Source organism: Neomonachus schauinslandi, chromosome 8, assembly GCF_002201575.2.
Source record: "Neomonachus schauinslandi chromosome 8, ASM220157v2, whole genome shotgun sequence".
Lineage (NCBI taxonomy): Eukaryota > Metazoa > Chordata > Mammalia > Carnivora > Phocidae > Neomonachus > Neomonachus schauinslandi.
The window spans coordinates 126,972,830-126,994,882 of NC_058410.1; the positions used below are offsets into that span (position 1 = coordinate 126,972,830).

The 22,053-nt window shown below is 50.5% G+C and overlaps 1 protein-coding gene across 1 annotated transcript in view; it reads right to left on the reverse strand.

The window, feature by feature from the left end:
* Positions 1-380: 380 nt before the first annotated feature.
* The window catches only part of TXNDC5 (thioredoxin domain containing 5), a 22,705-nt gene continuing 1,032 nt past the window's right edge, over positions 381-22,053 (reverse strand). The window contains exons 2-9 of the mRNA XM_021696893.1: positions 17,891-17,996; positions 13,471-13,567; positions 11,089-11,204; positions 8,980-9,066; positions 8,258-8,398; positions 5,261-5,343; positions 3,406-3,535; positions 381-2,033 (exon numbers count right to left, since the gene is read on the reverse strand). Coding sequence (XP_021552568.1) covers positions 1,911-2,033; positions 3,406-3,535; positions 5,261-5,343; positions 8,258-8,398; positions 8,980-9,066; positions 11,089-11,204; positions 13,471-13,567; positions 17,891-17,996 — 883 coding nt within the window. The 3' untranslated portion in view covers positions 381-1,910. The remainder of the gene's footprint in view (positions 2,034-3,405; positions 3,536-5,260; positions 5,344-8,257; positions 8,399-8,979; positions 9,067-11,088; positions 11,205-13,470; positions 13,568-17,890; positions 17,997-22,053) is intronic.

Genomic DNA, 22,053 nt, shown 5'->3' on the forward strand with positions numbered 1-22,053 from the left:
ATTTCAGTAAAATGGTTCTTTGCCTTTTCCTCGACAGCATGCCAAGTGGCGGGGTTAGATCCAGCAAAGGAAACAAAGCGGGGAAGGCCCGCCAGGACAGGGTCTGGATAGGCATGCCCTCGTGAACCCAAATCCCAGTGTTCTCTTGTAGAAAGGAAGACTCAGATGAAATCGTAGAATATTTTTACAGTGTCTTTTTCACGATCATGTACTAGGAAGCCAGTTTCATACTAAACTGATTAAATAATACATTTATGATCTAAAACTGTTTGCACTTACAGCTTTTTTGTAAATATAAACTATAATTTATTGTCTATTTTGTATCTGTTTCCCTGTAACATTTAAGGAAACACCAGACTTTTTTTTTTTTTTTTAAAGAGTTTATTTAGAAAGTATCAGTGTAAACAAATTGTACCACTTGGATATTCTTTTAATACAAGACTCATGATGCAAAGCTGAAGCCCCTCATGAGGATTGTGCTTCTCTAGAAAGTTGGGGTTTTTAAAAGACCATCTGTGAACCATACATAATTAATAAAGATTTCCTTTAAGGCAGAGACTGGCCGAGACCCTGCTCTGTTGTCTTCTGCCGCAGGCAGCAGAAGCGATCTTGTTTCTCAGGGTCCCACCCCCAGTGACCGTGTGTCCACTGGCCGCACTCACCCAGAGCATGGGAAGTGGGGCGAAGAGCGTTGGAAAGGGAGGGATTATGATGAGAAGTAACCTGATGGCCAAGAACATACAGGTACGTATCTTCAGAGAGCCTAGTCCGATGGGTGCTTGTTTTCCAGTGTGACAGTAAAACTGAGCAACGAGGATGGCGTGGCTGACAAGGGTGCTGGCCGGGGCAGTAATGGGGCCCAAGTCAGCCCTGACCCAGCCCCGCCTAGCTCAGTCTTTGGTCTTGAGGCCAACTGGATCCCACTCTTCACACACACACACACACACACACACACACACAGTTGACCTCCTCCGAGGCAGACAAAGTACAGTAAGCCTCTAGAACAACTACCCAGAAGCAGGATCTGAAGCCGCTTCCAGCTGGGGGGCCTCCCTGGTTAGTTCCGATACCCAGGCCTGGGAAGGCTCACCTGAGCCCTCTTGCCCCAGGTGACAACAACCAGAATTGTTCTAGGAGTTAACAGAATAGGACAAGCCTTGTGGAACTTCCCATGCCCACATTTTCTGTGGGAGACGTCAAGTCTTCGTGATGACCTAACTAAAAAAACTTCCACCCATGGGGTAACAGAAGCATTGACACACACACGTGAGGTTACGGTCCCAGCATTCTCTTACTCAGGCACGTGTCAGAAGTACCATTGCGTTCATTATGGCTGACCTCTCGCCGTGAGAGGAGCATTGACAGAAACAAACAGCAAAGCCAGGGGAGGACGTGGAGGTATCTTCCGGAGGTGTGGGCTTCCTGTTTTTAGATCTGCTCCAAGCTACCAACCAACACGTCATTAAGAAGTCAGTTTTGCCCTTCAGACCAGGAGTATCACTACTGCGACCGTCCAGAACTCGTGAGCAGCTTTCACAAACGATGCTTTAGCTGATGCATCATGCACCAGAATCACTCAGGAGCCAAAAATAGTTCAGCAATTTGATTTTCCTCAACTCTATTTTAGTCTCAAAGGAAACCATTGAGATTCCTCAAGAGAAGGGTGAAGGGGACGACAGGTCGCCACGGAAAATAGTTCATGAAGGGATCGTGAGTTATGTGTTTACTTAGAGAAACTTTGTAAAGAATCTGTAGAGTGTGTTGGCTTAAAAAACACACACACAAAGAAGATACCACAAGTTTAGTACATTCAGCTCTCTGAAAAACCACCAGGTGGGAGTCCACAACACCAGCATGATTCAGCTCCAACAGCCGGGGCGCGGGAGGCCGGGCGACGGGCCAGTGGGCCCTTACAGCTCGTCCCTGGCCTGACGGAGGACGAAGCGGTGCAGCGAGTCGAGATCCCTGCCGCCGCTGTGCTCGCTGACTCTCCGCCCTCCACGGAAGAGCAACAACGTGGGATAGCCTCGTACCTTAAAAAAAAAACCAAAAAACAAAAAACAGAAGTATGAAGACCAGTGTGGTCCAGGTCACACGCAGATTGCTTCTTAAATAAAACCAGAAAAACTCCTAAAGTTGTGACCAGGAAAGTTTGTGGCTAAATTTTTAAAAGGTACAGACCATTTAAAAAGTACCAGCAAGCAAAGCCTTGGGGCTCCTCGCTTTCCCATCCAAAAGTACGTTGGAGATTAGTGTCAAAGGAAGGACTTGACCCAAAAGGAGAGCTTCTGGAGCTTCTGTGCACAGGGCATCACCTGGGACCCCGGGAACACGCACATCCTGATGAAGCAGGTCCAGCTGGGGCCTAAGACTCTGCATTTCTGACAAGCCCCCTGGTGACACCCAGCCACTCTGTGGGCCACACCACATGGCAGCAACATCCTCGAGAATACACATTTTCCAGCTGCAACAGCTGCAATGCACTTCTTTCCTAAGACGTTAAGGAACCAAAAAAAATGGCATCTTCTAGTGAGAAGTAAATGTCTCTGCTACATCTATCCTTTTTTTTTTCTTCCCTAAAGATTTTATTTATTTAGAGAACGTGCACTCGCAAGCAGGGGAGGGGCACAGGGAGAGGGAGAGAGAATCTCAAGCTGACTCCCCGCTGAGCGTGGACCCTGACGTGGGGCTCCATCCCACGACCCTGAGATCACGACCTGAGCCGAAATCAAGAGTTGGACGCTCAACCAACTGAGCACCCAGGCGCCCCTAAGTCTATTCTCAAACGAATGCGGTAAGAAGCTCCAGAGCCTCAAAGTGCTTTAAGAAAACAACACAAAAACAAAAACGTAAATTACGAATCTTCTGGGCGCTCAGGTTGTGCTAACAGCTCAGAAAGTGGAAACAGTTAAACAAAAAACGCAAGCACAGACTAGCTTGCTGGGATGGCCCTTTCAGGAGGAAGTTCACTTGCTTCCTTTATTCAACCATCATACCTTAGAACACAGCCTTATGTCTGAAAAATGAGCCACTTAGGGGTTTGAGACAAAGGCTAAGGTCAGCTGACTGTTGAGCCAGCCGAAGAGGCTGTGGAGGTGGCACCCCATTCTCAAGCTTGGACTCTCGTTACTGCCCAGACTTCTCTGCAGACAGCAAGCCCTAAAATCCCCCAATGAAAGGTGGATCGCTAATGGAAGAAAAGCCTTTCCTTTGACAGAGCATCTCTTTTGCTTTTCAAAATGAGAACAAAGCCAGAGCCTCAATGGGACACGAGGAACACCTGGTCAAGAAGATGCGGGCAGTGCGGGTTGCCGGGTGGAGCCCAGTGCGCCGGAGGACGGCTCCACGTGGGTGCGCTCCCTGCACTCGGGGCCCCCGGCAGGGTTTTCAGCCACGTGTACCCACCGAGTACTTGCTGCAAATATTTCGCTCTGCAGTGCAGTCCACCTCCGCGATCTTGACCTCTGCCAAAGCAGGGAATTCTTTTCTGGAGAGTTCCTCCCACGTCGGAGCCAGATTCTTACAATGACCACACCTGGGAAGAGAACAACGACAGCGCTGTGGAAGTCCTGGGTCTCGCTCCCTCACCTACAGTCTGCTGCCCAGCCCAGCCCGGCGTCTTCTGTATGGCCTAGAAATTTAAAAAACATCAAATTCTCCCGCTGGGCGCCCTAACCTTTCCTCCTCCTCCGTCCCAGACAAGGGAGTCAAAGTCAATCCCAAGTAGACTTGTGGATAGCCTAGTGGAAGCAAGCTGGTCTGGAAGCAAGTTTAGATTCCAAGACCCTTTCCAGGATGGGGTGACCGGAGCTAACTGGCCTATGAATGAATCCGATGCACCACGAGCACGAGGTGATGGACAGGAAGCAAAACCAACTCCACACATTTTTTAAAAAATGCTTCATTTTAGATTTGATCACTGTGGTCTCGAAGTTTCAGGACAGCGTTAAAGCTTCCCGGAGCACCTGCCCTCCTAACCATTATTTGATCTATATAGCTTCAGGGTTTTGTTTTTTTTAAAAAAATAAAAAATAACAGATTTAAAGGCATCATTGACTAGTGTTCTATTTTTTTTTTTAAGATTTATTTATTTTAGAGAGCGAGCAAGCAGGGGGAGGGGCAGAGGGAGAGAGTGAGCCTGACATGGGGCTCGATCTCACGACCCTGAGATCATGACCTGAGTAGAAAGCAAGACTCAGACGCTTAACCGACTGTGCCACCCAGGCGCCATGTGTGTCCAGTCTTTAAGGATAAACGCTGCACAGTGCATGGGGGTCATGTGCTCCCTGACTTCTCTCTGCTGCCGCGGTTTCTCCTGAACACCCAGAATGGCACCAACTGAAGAAGAGCCTACTTATGCCTCTTTAGAAACAGAATCTCACACTCTCCTTGAGACTCCTTTTTTTTTTTTTTAGATTTTTTATTTATTTATTTGACAAAGAGATAGCGAGAGCAGGAACACAAGCAGGGGGAGTGGGAGAGGGAGAAGCGGGCTTCCTGCCGAGCAGGGAGCCCAATGTGGGACTCGATCCCAGGACTCTGGGATCATGACCTGAGCCGAAGGCAGACGCTTAATGACTGAGCCACCCAGGCGCCCCGAGACTCTGCTTTTCTAAGTGGATTGTTTGTGAAGACAAAGCATTCTTCCCATTTTACAGCTGAGAAAACTGAGGTTCAAAGGCAAGAAGGGCATGCAGAGTGACAGCTGTGCAGGAAAGCCTCGGCGCCTGCCGTCCAGGCAGCCCTGGTCACAGACTGGGTGTCCTCCTGTGCCCCAGACCCAGGGGCCATGCGGCAGGAAGCTTCTGGTAACTGGGTAACACACAGAACGGCCCCGCCAGAGCTCTGCTGCGTTTCTCGACACCGTCCAAGAGACGAAGGAGCTAAGCTACATCATGATGTTTGTGGTTTAGTTAACCAAAAAAAATCAATCTACTTAGGAAAGGACAAATACCACAAAACTGGAGTTTTCTACGGCCATCCTGACTCCATTTTCATGTTTTCCCCAAAACAGATTCAACTTTAAAATAAACTGGCCTCGTTCCCCATAAATAACTATGTATGAATACCACCAAACCAAACTTCAACCAAGCTGAACAGAGGCGCAGACACCCCCTTTTCTTACCCCCTACAGCAGAACCTATGTGGAAACATAGCATCTGCCCAGCGCTGCGCCGAGAGCACGGGCTAACGAGGGGGAAACGGGGTCGGGGCTGGAGCGCGCTGCGGCCGAGCAGTTTCTAATTAAACAGCCACTTACCATGGAGCATAAAACTTGATGAAGGTTATTCCTTCTGCAATGGTGTCCTCGAAGTTCTTTTCCGTGAGTGCCAACACGGTGCCCTGCAGGGGAGGGAAAACCCGCGGTTCAAATGCATCACTTAGAGCAGAGCAGGGCCATGCTTTGGGGTTGCAGAAATACAAAACAATCATCTTTTTTAAAATGCTGTCATGCAAGGTCACACAAAAATACACAACTCGCGTATCACAAGTCACACAAGAAGGGCCCGTGATTCATCACAGGCTCCCCAGGTCCTGAGCCCAGGAGCTGCTTTGAGGAGATGGCAGGCCCCGGGCTGGCACTGCCCTGGGCCAGCCCGAGCGGGCTCAGGTGCAGCTGCTACCATCCGGGACCCTGGGCTGGGGACCCGTGGGCTCTGGGCGGCCCTGGCTCCGGCCTGCAGCTCCCAGGCTCGGAGCCTCGCACACCGACAGGAGGCCCACCCGATGTGGGCGCCCACGCGCTCTTCCTCACTCTCCCAGCGTGTGGGTTTGTAAAAGGTACCTTCTCTGTGTGCTGTCCCCACACCTGACAGTAGCCAAACCACACGCAAGGATGTGGGTGTGACCTTTCACAGGCTGCTTTCCATCTCTAAGTTCAAAGGGAACGTGCAAACTGTTCATCTCCGCTCTGGCCGGAGGATGTCGGGGGAAGGTGCCCCAGGGCGGTCTGCGCTAAAGCAATTTGTCTGGGCGGTTCTTTACAGAATTATGTCCATGTGTTTCTCCAAAAACGGATCTGCGACTGTCTCACAAGAGCAAGACCGCGATGATTTATCATGTGGCTACATGCACCAGGGCTGCTCCCCTTGAGTCTGGCATCGGGTAACGCGCGTCAGTGACCGGGAGGCGAAGCCGCCAAGGGGCCCGCTGCAGAGCCCCACCATCTTTCTTTATGCCCAGAAACATGACGCCATGCTCACTGAAAGACCTACTTCATGCTGGAAAACTGGATTATAAATAGAAACTGGTCTGAGCTTGATGAAACCCTCCACAGTATATAATTATATTCCATTTGGGATGACCTTTAGAACCACGCTGACACACACACTTCTCTAACATACGTGGTTGCGGCTACTACAGAATCGTTTGTTTGCTTCTTAAACCAAACCTTCAACTTTGAACCAACACCCAGGTAGTCCCCAACCTAAGAATCCCACTAAAGGATGGGCTGTGGGGGCGAGGAGGCCCATTACTGTCCCCACTCCAGGAGGATGGGGTAGATGACTCTGTTTTTTCCAATTCCAAATAACTAGGGCTCAGGGAGCCATGGTCCCGGCAAGTCAGGATGTGGTAAGTAAATGCTGAGGGTTCAAGGACTGCGGGGGCGGGGCCTGTTTGCACACATCTGCCCACTCACTGCCCCTTCCTTTGCCCACCGTGTCCCGATGTCCCAGTTAAGAACTCTGCATGCTACGCAGTGTAGTTGTAGAAACTGAAGCAGCAACCTGAATATTCTGTTCTGGAAACACGTCGACAAACAGGTCTTATGGTTCTTAGCTAGGCCATCAAGCACGGTTTTCCCAGGAAGACATCATTCTGACTCTCTCTGGAGACTGTCCTTCTCACCCATGGCTTCAGCCTTGGCCTCTCCCTCCCTAACACTGCAGACACACCAACCCGCCGCTGTCAGCTCCAGAGCCCCGTTTACCATCCACTGGACCTCCCCACCTGATCGCCACCACGGCCCTGAAAATCAACAACTGGAAACCTGAACTCCCCATCTTCCATCCCCACCCCAGTGCTTCTCACACGTGTCCCATCGCCCATCAGGTCCGCCAGGGCTCCGGGCGTCCCCTCAGACGCCACCTTCCCCACTGTGCTCAGTAGAGTGAGCTCCTATGCTTCCTGCCTCCGTCCCTCCGCCCCCCGCCACAACCTTCGTTCGGGGGTCTCCTCATCCTGTTGGCCAAATACACTGGTTTTCCAGCTCTTTCTACCAGGCATCTAAAATTCACATCTGCTCAAAACCCTCCATTGGCTCCCAATAAATACAGGGTGAAGCTCAAAATCCTTGGCTGGCCGACAAAGTCCTCTAGGACCCAGCCCCTACGTCTCCTCCGCTCTGGCATCCTGCGCCGCACCCCTCGTCCTCCTCTCCGCCCTCTTCCCTCCAGCCGACTGCTGGCCCTGCCCCAAACGTGCCCGGCCGATTCACGCCCACGGGCTTCTGCTCACTCTCTCCTCCATCACACAAGCCTGGTCTCTCCGTGCCTGCCATGTCTCTCCGGCAAATACCAATTCACCTTCCAGCTCTTTGCGACACTTCCTGCCCGTCTGTCCCCAGCTCTCTCAAACCACCGTGACCGGCCCGGCACACACATGGGGCACCTGCTTGTATGTGTTCTCCTCTGTCTGCCCCACCAGACTCGGCCCCCTTCACAGACAGGAAGGTGGTCTCATTTGCTTTTGTTTCGTGGTGGCCTGAGACAGTGCCTGAAATATGCTCAATAAATGCACAAGTGAATCCGGAACGTTCCGCACTGGGAACGTAGACAGGCCACAGTCAGAGACCGCCTGCCTCAGCAAATGAAACACGCTAGGCCGAGTTCCAGCGTGTCCATCTTCGCTGCTGCAGCTCCTCCAGGGCCCTACCCCGGGGTTCAAGTCCAACTACTGCAGTAGGTGAAGGAAAGGAACAGAAGTGGGAGTGGGGGGCCTACCTGGCAGCAGTCAATTTTCCTAGCAAATGCTCTCGAGTATAGTGATGACCGAATCAAAGGGATGAGTTTTCCAGAGCTTTTGCCACCAAATGGTCTTAGGCTCGGTCTCACGTCTCTTTCAGAGAAGCTTCCAGGTGTAGGCCCTACAAGCGTGTGAAAGTGGCTGAAGAAAACCTTTCATGTGGAAGAGTCAGCGGCAGCCGACCACGTGAAGTCCTCTGACGTGACCCCCAACTGTCACGTGGCCCGAAGTGCGGGAGGAGAGTGCCCTCCGGGGGCCACGGCTGGCCCTCCTGACCGCAGCACGCACCCACCTGGGCCACGGGCTCAGTGGCCGGCGCCGGGGCCTCTGACGGCTCGACGGTGTCCGGGGCCTCTGGCTCTGTGCTCTGCAGCTGTGAATCCACGTACTCTCTCAGCGACTCCAAATCCCGCTTTCCTTTGTACTGGTCAATCTGTCCGAGGGAAGGGCCACACAAAAATGCTGTCAGGTTAGTACACTTAGTGCTCTCAGTCGCTCAAACCTCGTCCCGGCCCCGCTAGCCCACGTGAGACCTCCATCGGACATCTCCGCTGTGTTGGTGCAAATTGTGCAATGTCTGCATGCTCAGATTTACATGGGAGGGCTTCGGCTTTGGTGACAGAACCAGAGCACCTGCCTTCTGCGGGGATCTGGACACGAAGTCAGGAGCCGCTCCGGCCCGCTGAGCAGCCGACCGTGCGTCGGGCCGGACGCGAGGGTGTGCATGAGCCCCTTACCGGCAGCCAGCGTTACCCCCGCTCCAAGGCAGTTCTGGGTTAGTCTAGTGCCCACTGGAGCCAACCGAAATGTTTCAAAATAGCAGGACGACTGACACTTTTTGTCAACCACCCAGATCTTATCAAGGGAAAGACACTTTTGTCCCATTATGTATGCCTTTAAACCAGCGCCAAACAGTCCACACGGGCTCCTCGCCACATCTGAGGAAGCACCGGGCTACAGCCCGCTGGGGTTTAGAGAAACGCTCGCTCTCCATACCACGACCTGAAGACGTACCTTCTGCCCACCTCGGAACCACAGAAGAGTAGGATAGCCGCGAACCTGGTTTCCCGAACAGAGTTCATAGTGCTGTGTACAATCAACCTAAAAAGTAAGACCACACTCACAGTCCGTCTCTTCAGGAACCTTCCTGACACACGGATTACTGGACACTCCGTACCTCACGTACCTGGTCTGCAGCATCTCTACCAGCCAGGTGCAGCCTGGGGAGAGACTTCTAAGAGCCAGCCCAGTAACACCTGAGCTAAGGGAGCAGCTGACGAAATGTCCTTCAGAGAAATGACACCCTCAGCTCACCTACAAACGCTGATGTTGAGGAAGCCAGAGTCTACCTGAGCGGGTTAGCAGCTGGAGAAGAGGAGCCTGGCCTGACGTCTGGGGCGGGGAGGCCCGGCTGCCGGTGACCGAGGCCCACGCCAATGCCAGCCTGCCTACTGACTCTCATGCTCCAACTGGGACGTTTTGGGATCAAGGAGGAGCAAGGAGTCAATTTTAAATAGGAGTATTTGGTATAAAGACAACTGAAAAGATGCCAAATTAAGATTATAATATGTTCTTAATTCTGTAAGCTCAATTTACCAACTATCACCGCTTTTTAAATTTATTTCATTTAAATCTTATCAAGATTCTGCCTGTTCAACATTTTCATGAAACAGTCTATCCTAAGTCACTTCTTTTTGATTTTCTATGGTCATTAAAATCAGCTATGTGGTGTTCCCCCTTTCGCTGTGTCTCTCTCTGTCAAATAAGTGAATAAAATCTTTAAAAAAAAAAAAAAATCAGCTATGTGGGACACTAAGTTGTTCTTCACCGTATCTACAAAGTAGGATAAAAATAACACTTTCACATCTAAGACTGAAGTCAGCAGTTAAAGTATTAAACGGAAGCCTCACGTCTGGGTAGGGGGCATTACAGGGTCCAGTCTAACGGGGCCACATGCATGTCCAGGGAGGAAGGGCCACAGCCCAGATGGGTGGACTGTCCGCTCATGCCTGGTTCTACTAGAAACCCCTACTGACATAAACTGGAAATAAGCACCCATAAAAATTCACAAAATAATTTAAGGATATGAGGAATTGATAAGAGGACAAGAAAATTATGACTACTTCCATGAAATGTTCAATAAATAGAAAAGCATAACATGTAGAACTAGAATATATAATTGGAAGCATTTAACAGGCAACAGTGAAAATCCATTGAACTCACAACAACTATTACAATTTACCAGGGCTTTGCTCCGTGCCAAGCATCCTACTAAGCACCTGACGTTCATCCACACCACCCACCACCAGTCAGGTCTCATCGTGATTTTGCAAAAGGGGAGATTGGGGTGTGGCGAAGTGGCCGAAGGCTGGCCGGCCAGGTCTTCGTGGTTCCCGAGCTCACGCTCTTAACCGTCTCACTGCACTGGGCAGAGCATCTCACTAACGGCAGTTCCTGGACACGCAGCATTACTTCTGTATACAAATCAGTCCACTGGCAAAGTGAAAAATGAGATTTTTATAAAAGGAAACCCATGCCCGGATGTCTGGTGGGTGCCAAAGGCTGGGTGAGATTAAAAGTGTTTGATGGCCCAGGACCTGCTCTGGATATTTCCAGAAAATCCACTTACACAGAAGTTGTTAGACACCACTTCTGGCTTCTCTCCGCAAAGTGGGGAACGCTGGAAAGACTCCCAGACAGCCGTGAAAGTTGGGGCTCACCGGGGGAGGGTGGGGGGCCTTCTGCAGGCCTCTGTGAGCACAGAGTTGACAGCTCTCGGGTGAGGTCAAGCGTGGATGGCCTCCAAGTCTGGCCAGTGAACATTCACAGGCTCTGCCCCGTATCTTTGCAGAAAGGGCTCTGGGGCTGCCAATTCAGAATTGGCCATCGCTTCAAAATAAACAAAGGAGCCAAAGCCGTAATTTATCTTTAGGCTGTGGAAAAGCCAGCACATTTGAAACCAGGCTGCCATCTGTGAAGGTGAAATGAATTATCAAGTGGCACACTAAATGGAATTAATAAATCAAGTTTGCGACTTTGCACACAGAATGAATAATGGGCTACCCTGCTAATTAATCCAGCCAAAGGCGGTCTATTTCCAGTTTAATAAGGGCTCTCACTTACCTTGCCAATCTTGACAGCCTCAGAATGTTCAAGGCCCAGAGCTAGCTGCTCCCAGGTCGGAGCTAGAGCTTTGCAGTGACCGCACCACGGAGCGAAGAACTTGATAAAGTGGTCGCCTTCGGTGGAGAGCCGGGCAGAGAAGGGAGAAGGAGGGTGACTGGCATCATCCCTTACTAGAAACTGAATGCAAGTATGTGATCTTTGTCCTCTTGCTAGCTTCAGTGTGAGCCCTTTAACTGGTGAAAAGTGACTCCATCGAATAAGTCTGTATCTGTGAGTTCACAGGGATCCTCAAAACAAAATCTAATCTGTCATCCCTAGACGACAGGAGGGAACCAACTCATTATTTGAAGAACTGGCAACAAAGGGGAAGAATCAGGCAATTATCCTATCTGTCGTATGTGAACTGTGCCAGTGGGTAGCCAGGTGATAAATGAGGGCAAGTTTCTCTCCTTAAAACGATGAAGAAAGGATGTTTTAATTAGAACATCGGCATTTGGCAACCCTAATAAATGAACGGATCGAGGGAAACGTGTTTAACCGCACCACGGGGACACACCTGGCCAAGTCCAGACCGGAGAATTCTACAGGCCCAATAACCCATGTGCTCAGCCACCAGGATGCAGAGAAAGAGACGCTGGGGAGTAACATGCAGACTGAGACTCAAGAGGGACATATGTTAAAGAAAGAACAAGCTAAACTGTAGGGTTAGGAGTGCACATCTGGGTGGTGGATGATACGGTGAGGAGTGGTTCCCATAAAGTCCGGACACCACCTCCGCGAGGCCAGGCGGGCTGGGACCTGGACAGGAGGGGAGACTGGCGGTTCTATTCCCTGAACCGGACGTTACAGAGCGACCACTCCATCACAATTCACTAAGCTCTACATTTGTTTTCTGTATTTGTGTTTTATTTGACAATAAAATAGAAGGTTTTAGAACCTGAGGAACACTCCCTTGGCTAGAAGAAAAAAAAAACAAAACAAACCCACACAACATCATTACTTGGATATTGAAGACTTTTTTCTAGGCTGTTTTACCTTGACCAGCCAAAGACCTAAAAGATGTCAGGCTGAGACCAGACCAAAACCAGGCTGTGCCTCGGGAGGGAACAAACCAACGGGCACCAAAACGTGACCTACGCTCACGGAAGGACACTGCCACGCCACAAGCTTGTGGTGGGGCTTTATCACCACAGCGAGGACACGTTTAAGGGAAACGGTGAAAAACTTGATTCAAAAAATCAGCAACTGACCTGCGAGGCTGAGGCCATGTCTCTCCAGACAGGTACGGCACTAACCCTGTGCTGGGAGGTGGGGACGGGGTGTCCGGGAAGGAACCTACTAGAGCATCAGGGGCAGCTGTGAGGGCAGGAGGCCACTGTCGCTTTCTGAGGACAGATCCTCATGCGAGCAGCCCAAGGTGGTGCCTCTAGAGTCCTGCCCTTTAGGCGTGACTTGCTTAGGGAGGGACCCAACTGGGCTCGTGGGAACTGAAGGGAATCCCCTTTTGGGGAAAACACCTTGAAATCCCACTGTCAGTGCCCTGGTCCAATAACAACCTTCAACACACAGGGAAAACAGCTGAAGGCATCACAGTGAAGTTCTCTTAGACCTTAAGTGTGGTGGGCTTTCGACTCGCAGCGGGCATGAAGTTACAAGGCCAGGCACAATTTTAAGCCCTTTTCACGATGCTTCCAACCTAGTCTTTTGGAAGGATTTCTCTCCATGGCAGCATTTGAGAATGGAGACCAGCAAGGAAGCTGAATTTGCTTTCAAGTCATTCGATGCTGAGCCAACGGTTCAGAAACGTGCGAATAAAGGACTTATGTGTCATTTATATTAGAGACTGTATACAGATCATTTTGATATTTAGGAGACCATTTTCAAAAAAGATGTGATACAGAAAAATATTTTAAGTGTAAAGAACACCTACTCTGATTCGCAAGTTATAATGGTCCTGCTAAATTCTGGTTTAAACAAGAGAAACTTCTGTTTCTGCCTCAGGTCAATAATTGTATGATTCACATTAATATAAATAAACCCTTTCGTATCCAAGGATGCACTGTCCAGCTAGTGTACAAATTAAGTGTGCCCGTTCATGATTTGTGAGCTTTCCACAACTTAAGGCTTCAGCTAGCATTACAACTGGCATTTCTAGAACGACAGAGAGGAAAGGAGAAATCCCTTCCAAGAGGAAGAGCCCTGCACAAGGATGTTCATGGGTCTCGAAGAGAGACACCACAGCTCAGGGCCACAGAGGTCATCCGGGAGCCCTCGAGTGCCAGGAAGGGAAAGCCCAGCAAATCGAGGAGTGACAAACGGTCGGTGGTTCTGAGAGGTGTGTATCCCACTAGGAACAGCCCTGAGATGCAGGCAACATACCTTGTGCGACGTGCAGCTCAAAGTTGCTCGCTGAGAGCTCATATAGTCCCTGCTTGTGCTCAGGGGCTCTGGGGGGCTCTGCTTCAGGCTCTGGTATCTAATGGAGAGAAACACAACAACAGTCATTGGGTCTGTATGCGAAGGCAGAGTGAAATCCATTGAGGAGGGGACCTGTGTCTGTCTAGAACCTTCTACAGATCTCCAACCTCATCTGGCTACGTCAAACCTTTGTGGGATGCTGCTGTGTGGAGGGAACGCAAGGCAGGAATCGACTCTCAGGGCTCTGGACCCTTGGGCGGGAAGCCCCTCGTCAGTCTCACCCTAGGACTGTCACTCAAGGCCACCAGTGACAGCCGTCCCCACCCCAACCTGCCTCTGCTGCCCCCAAACCCCAGAACAGAGCAGGCAAACCGAAAGGACAGGCCCACACCAAACGGGCTCACTGCCCTGTTGTTCGCAGTGTGACCTCTCACTCCACGTGGGGCTCAGGATGAAATCCCTGGTGGACTGGCTCTGAAGGACGGAGCACCTCCAGGTACAAAGGCAGCAGAACGGACGGGGCGGAGAAGGAGAGACCATCAGAGAACAGGAGGCCTGGCCCTGCTCCGTGCACACAGCTGGTGATAAAGACCGTGAAGGGCTGGTAAAGGGACACAGGGGGCGGGGAGGACAAGGCAGGGACCGACAGGTGGCAGCGAGAGGAGCGCGGGGCTGCGCTAACTCACAGCACAGAGTCTGGGACAGAAACACACAACGCGGGAGCGAGAAGTGGCTTTTTAAAGGATGCTTCTGCCAGTATCTGAGTGGGTACCGTTGTGTGCAACTGGACAGTTACTACAGTACCCGTGACTCTCGATCTCTTGGTTCCACAGTGGTGGCCTCCAGCCAAAGTGACCAGAGGTGACAAAAAGATCACAGAATCACATTTTGCTACAGACACATGGATGTACGTTACTCAATTTTTATCTGGCAGCTTATATTTCTTTTAAAAAGAATACTGGGGCGCCTGGGTGGCTCAGTTGTTAAGCATCTGCCTTCGGCTCAGGTCATGATCTCAGGGTCCTGGGATCGAGCCCCACATCAGGCTGCCTGCTCGGTGGGGTGCCTGCTTCTCGCTCTCCTCCCCGCTCCTGCCCTCTCTTGTTATCTCTCTCTCTTGTTATCTCTCTCTCTCTCAAATAAATAAAATCTTAAAAAAAAAAAAAGACAAATAATATCCCAATTAAGTCATTAAAAGTCTAAAAGTGCCGACAGCTCAAAGCTGCGCAGAGCTGTAATCAGAAAGCACCATGAAGGCGTCCGTGCGGCTGCGGGCCTGCCGAGACTTTCGGCGTGCCCACTGAGCCCCCACATGGAGAGACGCCCGGCAGAATGGTGGCGAGGTGAACAGTGAGCTCCCGGAAGCTGGGACACTCTATGTCCCCCTTTATAAGGTGTTCAAAGGGCTTCCAGTACTTTTCAGTGTTAACATGCTCACGTGCGGCACTGTCACTTCCTGGGCCCCGTGGCACGCACCAGGGCAGTGCCCCCCGCCGTGGCAACAACACGGCATAGCACACACGCGGGCACACGTGGGCACACGTGGGCACAGACACAGGCCCTCTCTCCCCCGCTGACAACGTGAGCGATCAGACAATAGTCATCAGCAGCCATAATTGTAGTGTGACCTTTTTTTTTTTCCTTTTGCCTTGTCATTTCATGTCCGGTAATAGATTCCAAAAACATCATTCAAAAGTAGAAAAAAAAGTCTTTTACAAAGATTAACATGTTCCTTACGCATTTCTGATATTTATAAATAACCTAAATATTCATTGACAGAGAAAAGTTGAATTATGGCAAATCCACATGACAATATAAAATATGATCAATATAAAGATGTAACTATATAAAAATATCACTCGTGAAAAAAACCATGTTTATATGATTATAACTCTTTAAGAAAAAATAATACAGAAACAAATAGGGAAATCTAAAAGTTGGAAGTAGGGACACCTGGGTGGCTCAGATGGTTGAGCATCTGCCTTCGGCTCAGGCCATGATCCCAGGGTCCTGGGATCGAGCCCCGCGTTGGGCTCCTGGCTCAGCGGGGAGTCTGCTTCTCCCCCTCCGCCTCTCCCCCTGCTCATGCTCTCTCTCTCTCTGTATCTCTGTGTCTCAATAAATAAAATCTTAAAAAAAATAAAGTTGGAAGTAGCGGGTTTCTTTTGAGTTTCTTTAATATTGCCACAACACGGTGGGGGGGGGAGGGGTATCTACATTTATCCTGTTTCAATATGCAAGTGTATATACATCAAGTTACTTAGGTATAAACACAGATAAAGAACTTTTTAAAGTTTTCACGTACAATAAAAAACAAGTTTAAATTGGAAAGAATTTCCGGTTTGCAGTATCAGGTTTTAGTGTTTGAACTTTCCTACAATCAATCACTGTTTCCAGCAATTATGGGAGGTCTCTACTGTTGACACGTGGGTCCCACGCAGCCACGCCCCTTCTACCTGGAGGGGACACAACCCTTCCCCTCAGCCCTTCCCAGCCTGCGCTGGGGCTGTCACTGCCCGAAAGGGGAGCTTGGGGCACCAGATGAAGTCCTTCTGCCGTCCTGATACTGGCTACTAGTTTCTCGAATAAAGTCATCACAGAAGACTGGCTTTTTGGTGGAAAAAAATATTGGCAAAAAAATAAATACCTTGAAAAGTTTCTTTGAGACTATTAGCCCCTCTTTAAAACAGGCTTCCTCCAATCAGAGAACATTTCACAGAGGAAACAATCTGAAGTTTAAATCTATATGAAAGTCCCACCTGCTCATGTAACTCTTGCCATGACAAAGATGCAAATTGACTCTCTGAGAGGTTTGTGGTTTTCCCTGTTACCTAAAATTAGGTAAGTCTCTGTTCCACACTCATTCAGTACCATGCAATTACAGACTTTGTAGAACAGGAAGAAAAACAGCACCCGAGTAGCAGGTGGGTTTCTGATGAACCGTGACATCTACACAGAATGGGGGCGGGGGGGCAAAGGACCACACAGTCACCCCGGTAAGTGACTCCAATAGCAACAGAACCCCCCAGAGCCTGCTGGAACCGCACATGGGCACGGACCACCTTCAAGGCAGTGAGCCCCTACCTCGCACAATAAAGCAGTCTTACTGAACTGTTCCACTGAAATTACAGAGTCATCAGACTCATCCAGCACGGGACACTGGCCATCTTTCCAGACCCTCACCAACACACGGCCACGAACTGTCAACTCCAACCCAGCCTCCGTGGGCCTGCGCACTCTGCGGGAAGCAGAACGTACCATGCATGGAGGGATGAATGAATGGTTCATGACCATAAGGACGTGTAACAAAACGAAGACTCCCAACATCAATTGGAGGTGGGGGGGGGGGTAATAAAATTTTCTTGGTAACCTTCTACACACAGCCACGTCTTTACATAATATTTCAGAAATCACAACTCTCCACAATTTCCTGACATTGTTACCCTCAGCGCAGGGAGGGCCACAGAGACTCAGAGTGCGAAGGGTATTTATTCGATGACATTATCGGCAAAGCCAGTGAGCACCTCAGGGACTGAGAGTCCAGAGGGAAAGGAGGGGTCACCTTGCGGGACAGCCCGTGGTGTCCAGAGAGGGCCGAGGTTGGCCTGGACGGGAGGTTCGGGCTTAGGCCTGCTCCTGACCCCAAGTCAACCTGTGACGCTAAAGAATCTGTGTCAACCGTATACATGTGGGAGCGGCACAGAGGCCGATGTTACCGCAGCGTATGTGTGAGCCGCGCACTGCAGTAGTCACAGATGACAGTCTCCCAGGGCGGACGCTGCCACCGCACGGGGGCCAGGAAGGCCGCTAACACAGTCCCGGCAAGGTCGGCAAGGCAGGAGAACCGCTGAAGTCGGGGAGCAGCACAAGGGACCATCTTCATTACCGTCCTCCTCCTCGTTCAAGAGCCACTCACTACCCTTTCTACTTTTGTGCACCTTTGAATATTTCCATAATAAAAAGCCTTGTAAAAGTTCATCTTTTTCCACTGAGGTATGCAGAGCAGTGCAAACAGAGAGCAAAAGTAGCTGGGGTGGTTGCGGGGGGCTGGTGTTCAGTGGGGACAGGGTTTCAGTTCTACAAGATGAAGAGTCCTGGGGATGGCTGCTCAGCAGGGTGTACGCACTTAAAGCCACTGAATTTGTATGCTTAAAAATGGCTAAGATGGTAACTTTTATATCATATGTATTTTACCACAATAAACAAAAATTGGGAAGGGAAAAAAGTTCATTTTTACTTACAAATGTCAATTAGTTCTAAAGGCTATAAAGTTGCTTTGAAATGGGAGACTTAATTTTTCCCCTGAACTGGCTTCTTTATCGCCCCCGAAGTGTCGGAAGGGAGAGAGCGTGGAAGGCAGGGAGGCCTCCCATGCACTCACCGCAGGCTCCTCGTTCAGCGTCTGCAGCATCCAGTTTTCCAGCGCCTGGAAGTCCCGAGGCCCCTGGTACTTCACAGCTTCTTGGCCAGGCTTGAAAAACTTCAAGCTGAAAGGGCGAAAGAGGACAAGACAGAGCAGATTTTTCAACCCATCAGAGGGCTCCACGTAGACGGCGCTGTCCCGTCGGGATGCGGTCAGTGGGCCTCAGCCTGGCACAGACCTGCCACTCTCTGCTAGAACTTGGAAAAAAAGGAAAATAATGTCCTAGGAGAACACATATCCATTGAATCCCACACTTTTAAAAACTTTCTTCATCTATTCAAGAAAAATAAGACTGAGCGGAACACATCAAGCCTACGAGACTGCGAACGAAACCCCAAGCGCATTCGGGTGACAGGCCTTTCAAGCTTCTCCCTGCTGGGTGTTTGTCATCCCTCCTAGGCTTTAGTAGTTCTTACATTCCGCATTTGTTAAAAAAACAAAACTGTACTAGAAATAGCACTGTTGGGCAATCAATGTATTCCCAGGCAACCCTGTCGGCTCTTCGACTCTTGTAAAGCATGAATGTCCAGGTTCTGTGAGAATTCACGTTTCCAGCTATGAGAACAGCCTTGACATCGGTTGGTTGGTCTATGCACTTCCCCACAGAGAAGGAATCTTCTTTTTCTACATATATTAGCCTCTGAAGGTATCTGCGGATAGGATGCGTAGCACTTCCTTTAGTGGGTGAGCAAGACATTGCCAGAGGCCGAAACTTCCAGATCCTGTATCATCCCACTGGTAATGGAAAAACATGCTCTAGAGAAAACTGAATAGAAGGTGTCAAGGATGGAGGGGAGTATGTGGCTACTGATAGAAGAAACAAAACACAGATGAGCATTTCTCGGCCAGCTATGCATCCATATTGCCCCTCCACTTCCGTGGCACGAGCGTGGACTCCGGCAGTGGACGCTCGGTGTGCGGGAGCTGAGTGTCAAAAGCCGAGATATGCAGAGATCAGGACTGTGGGCTTGAGGAGTGAACTCCCCAACGGCCGTAAAATGAAGGTTATTAGCTGTACAGGGAAACCAACACGTTGGCAGGAATAAATCACCACAGGCTTCCAGGCCTCAGCCACCCTGAGATCCTGCGACAGACTTAGGGGACATCCCTGATGGGCCTCCGGTGAAGACAGAGGCCCTGCTTCCTCATAGCTTTCACCTTTCCAAGCCTAACAAAAAGCCAAACTCTAACCAGTCCGACTAGTATATCCGTCACTTCACGAACTTTAACACTTTGAGTGACTCCAAAGTAGGATCTCCCAATTAAGAATGCCCGCACCCACCCCTGGGACTTCAGGAAGCTCTGGAAACGAGTTATGCCCACAGAGAACTAGAAGATGCTTCATGCACTCCTTCGCCCCCCCTTCCCCTCTCTCTCTTCCAGTGGGTGCCTCCCCCACCATGGTTCCTCAGAGTGGAAAAGGCGTGGATCCTCAAAATACTAGGAGGACCGGCACTATCACACCCATTCCCCATTTCTTTGCTAACGTTTAAATGCAGTGACTAACCTGTCACTTTTTCTGATCTGGAGTGTAGTGAGCAATACACAAATAAACAATTTTTTAAAAATCTCTTCTTGTTGGATTGGCAATCTTTCCAGCCTGCCCAAGCCTGAGGTGCTGCCTTAAGTTCACAGAGCCTAGGGATAGAATTAGGGCTTCCTTCACAGGCCTTCCAGCCTGGCCGGGGCATCTGGCCCCAATCTTCACTGTGGATGGGCTGAAGGAGGTGATGGGGAGGCGGCCACAGGGTACAAGCCCAAAGGACAGCCCCAAACTTCCACATGGGCATTTGCTTTTCCCGGTGATCTGTTTCTCTTTCAAGGAGAAAATCTCCACATGTGGGTCACTCTGGAAACCTGTGATCAAGGTCCTAGAACTACAGAGGAGATGGTGTTACCAGCTGACTTGTGTCCCCCAAAGCAGATCTGTTGAAGTCCCAGCCTCCTGTCCCTCAGGGTGCAGTCTTATTTGGAAATAGGATCTTTACAGACGTCAGCAAGTGACAATGAGGCATATCAGGGTGGGCCCTAATCCAGTACGGCTGGGGTCCTTATAAAAAGGGGGAAATTTAGACAGAGTGAGAGAGACACGCACGGAGGAGGAAGGCCTTGTGAGGACGGAGGACTGGGTGCAGCCGCCAGCAGACACGAGGGAGAGGCAAGAAGGGATTCCCCTCTGGGTTTCAGAGGGACCGTGGCCCTGCGGATGCCTCGAAGCTGGGCTGCTGGCCTCCCGGACTGTGAGAGGATAAATTTCCATTCTCTTCAGCCGCCGGGTGCGTGGCGCTCGTTGGCAGCCCTAGCAAACCCCCTCCCCGTGCCATCCTTTCTTTCAGTTAAAGGTGCCAGGGCTGGGAGGGCTAAAGACGACTGCACTGACCCACCGGCTCAGGCATTTGCATTCGTCCCCTGCTGCGGGTGACTGTGGGGGGACACCCTGTGGGGGGACACCGTGTCAGAGGAAGCAGACGCTCACAGGTCAATGCCCACAGGTCAATGCCCGAATGCCCTACCGAATGCCCGGGGCACACCCCCTGCCTCCTGCATTCTAGGAGAAAAACCTGCCCTCAGGCACTTGGGCGGGGCCGTGAGGGACACAGAGGTTCCTTCCCAAACAACGTGTTCAGTGTAGTGTGAGCTCACTTCCAGTTCTTCTTAAGGACACAAAACCAGTGCATGGTGTTCTTGGAGAGACCCTATCTTCTAAATCAGGACACGTGATCCAATGTGGCTCTTTTAAAATCTGTGACTAACAGGGCGCCTGGGGGAGCTCAGTCAGCGGAGCGTCCCACCCTTGATTTCGGCTCCGGTCATGATCTCAGGGTCGTGAGGTCGAGCCCCGTGGCGGGCTCTGCGCTCAGCACAGAGTCTGTCTGCTTGTCCCTCTCCTCTGCTCCTCCCCCTGCTCGCTCGCTTGCTCTCTCTCTCTCCAAGAAATAAATAAATAAAATCTTTAACACCTGTGGATAACATCTGTGGGGTAACTGATGTTGCAGCCAGACAGCTCCTACGACCAGGTCCAGGTGGAACCCTCTGACGCCCCCTCTGACGCCCCCTAACACTTGCCCTTCTCAGCCTATCACAAGTCCGGTGTCACTTCCCAGGGGTGTGGCTGGGGGTGGACAGCCACATGGCCCCACACGGCTGCCTGTTGAAGAGCGGACACCACAGCCAACCATCTCGGTTGCCCCTGTACCTTGAAGGCGACAGGCTCTCAACAGGTAAACCTCTATCTCCTCACCTGCTCCCACTACTCACGGATGGCTTCTTTGCAACGCTCTTTGTCTAAGCTGAGTTCCCTTTAAAGACGATGCTATGAAGCACAGGACAGTGATGCCTCTAGGGCAGGTACACATGGTAGGAAATTTTCTCTCTACTGATCTGATCTGCATGATGGCACTTAGATTAGCGGCAGTCACCGAAGACCAAGAAGTCCAGTGTCCTTTACGACAATGCCAAATTTCCAAATGTTAGGGAAAACCTTAACATTTATTGGGTATGCTCAGATCAGTGTTTGCAAACATGTTATTTCACGTATCATGAAATCATGTATCAACATCCTACCTTAGACTCAGAGGTTAAACCGTGTGGCCAGGGCTGCATGATAAGTAAATGGTAGAGCTGGGATTCGGACGTGGCTTCTAGGTTCCAGCCCAGAGTTCCTTCCCCTTTTCCATGCTGCCTCTTGGGTTTGCAGACAGGCCCAGGTTTTATAAGAATTTACTTCATTCATCAATTTGAACAAAAAGTTTGGGAGTGCCAGTGGCCAACCCCCGCTACCCTCCCCCCCCCCCCCCCCCCAGTGCTTTTGGAAACAGCATCTGCTCTTTTTTGGAGAAGGGCCCTTCACTTGAACGCTGCTGCCCTCCTACGATATCCTGCCTCTCCCGCCACAAGGGCTGTTTCTGGAATGAACACTCCATCCAAGCAGGGCCAGTCAGTGGGGAGCCCAAGCCCAGCATGACAGCAAAGAGATGCAGAGCTGGAGAGGTAAGTCACCTTAAGGGAAGTGCAGGAAAGAGGAAAGACAGGCCTCCAAACCCTGCGAGCGGAGTCTCAGAGCTTCTTCCATGGCCTTCTTTTTTTTTTTTTTTTTTTTTTTTTTTTTTTATTTTTTTTTT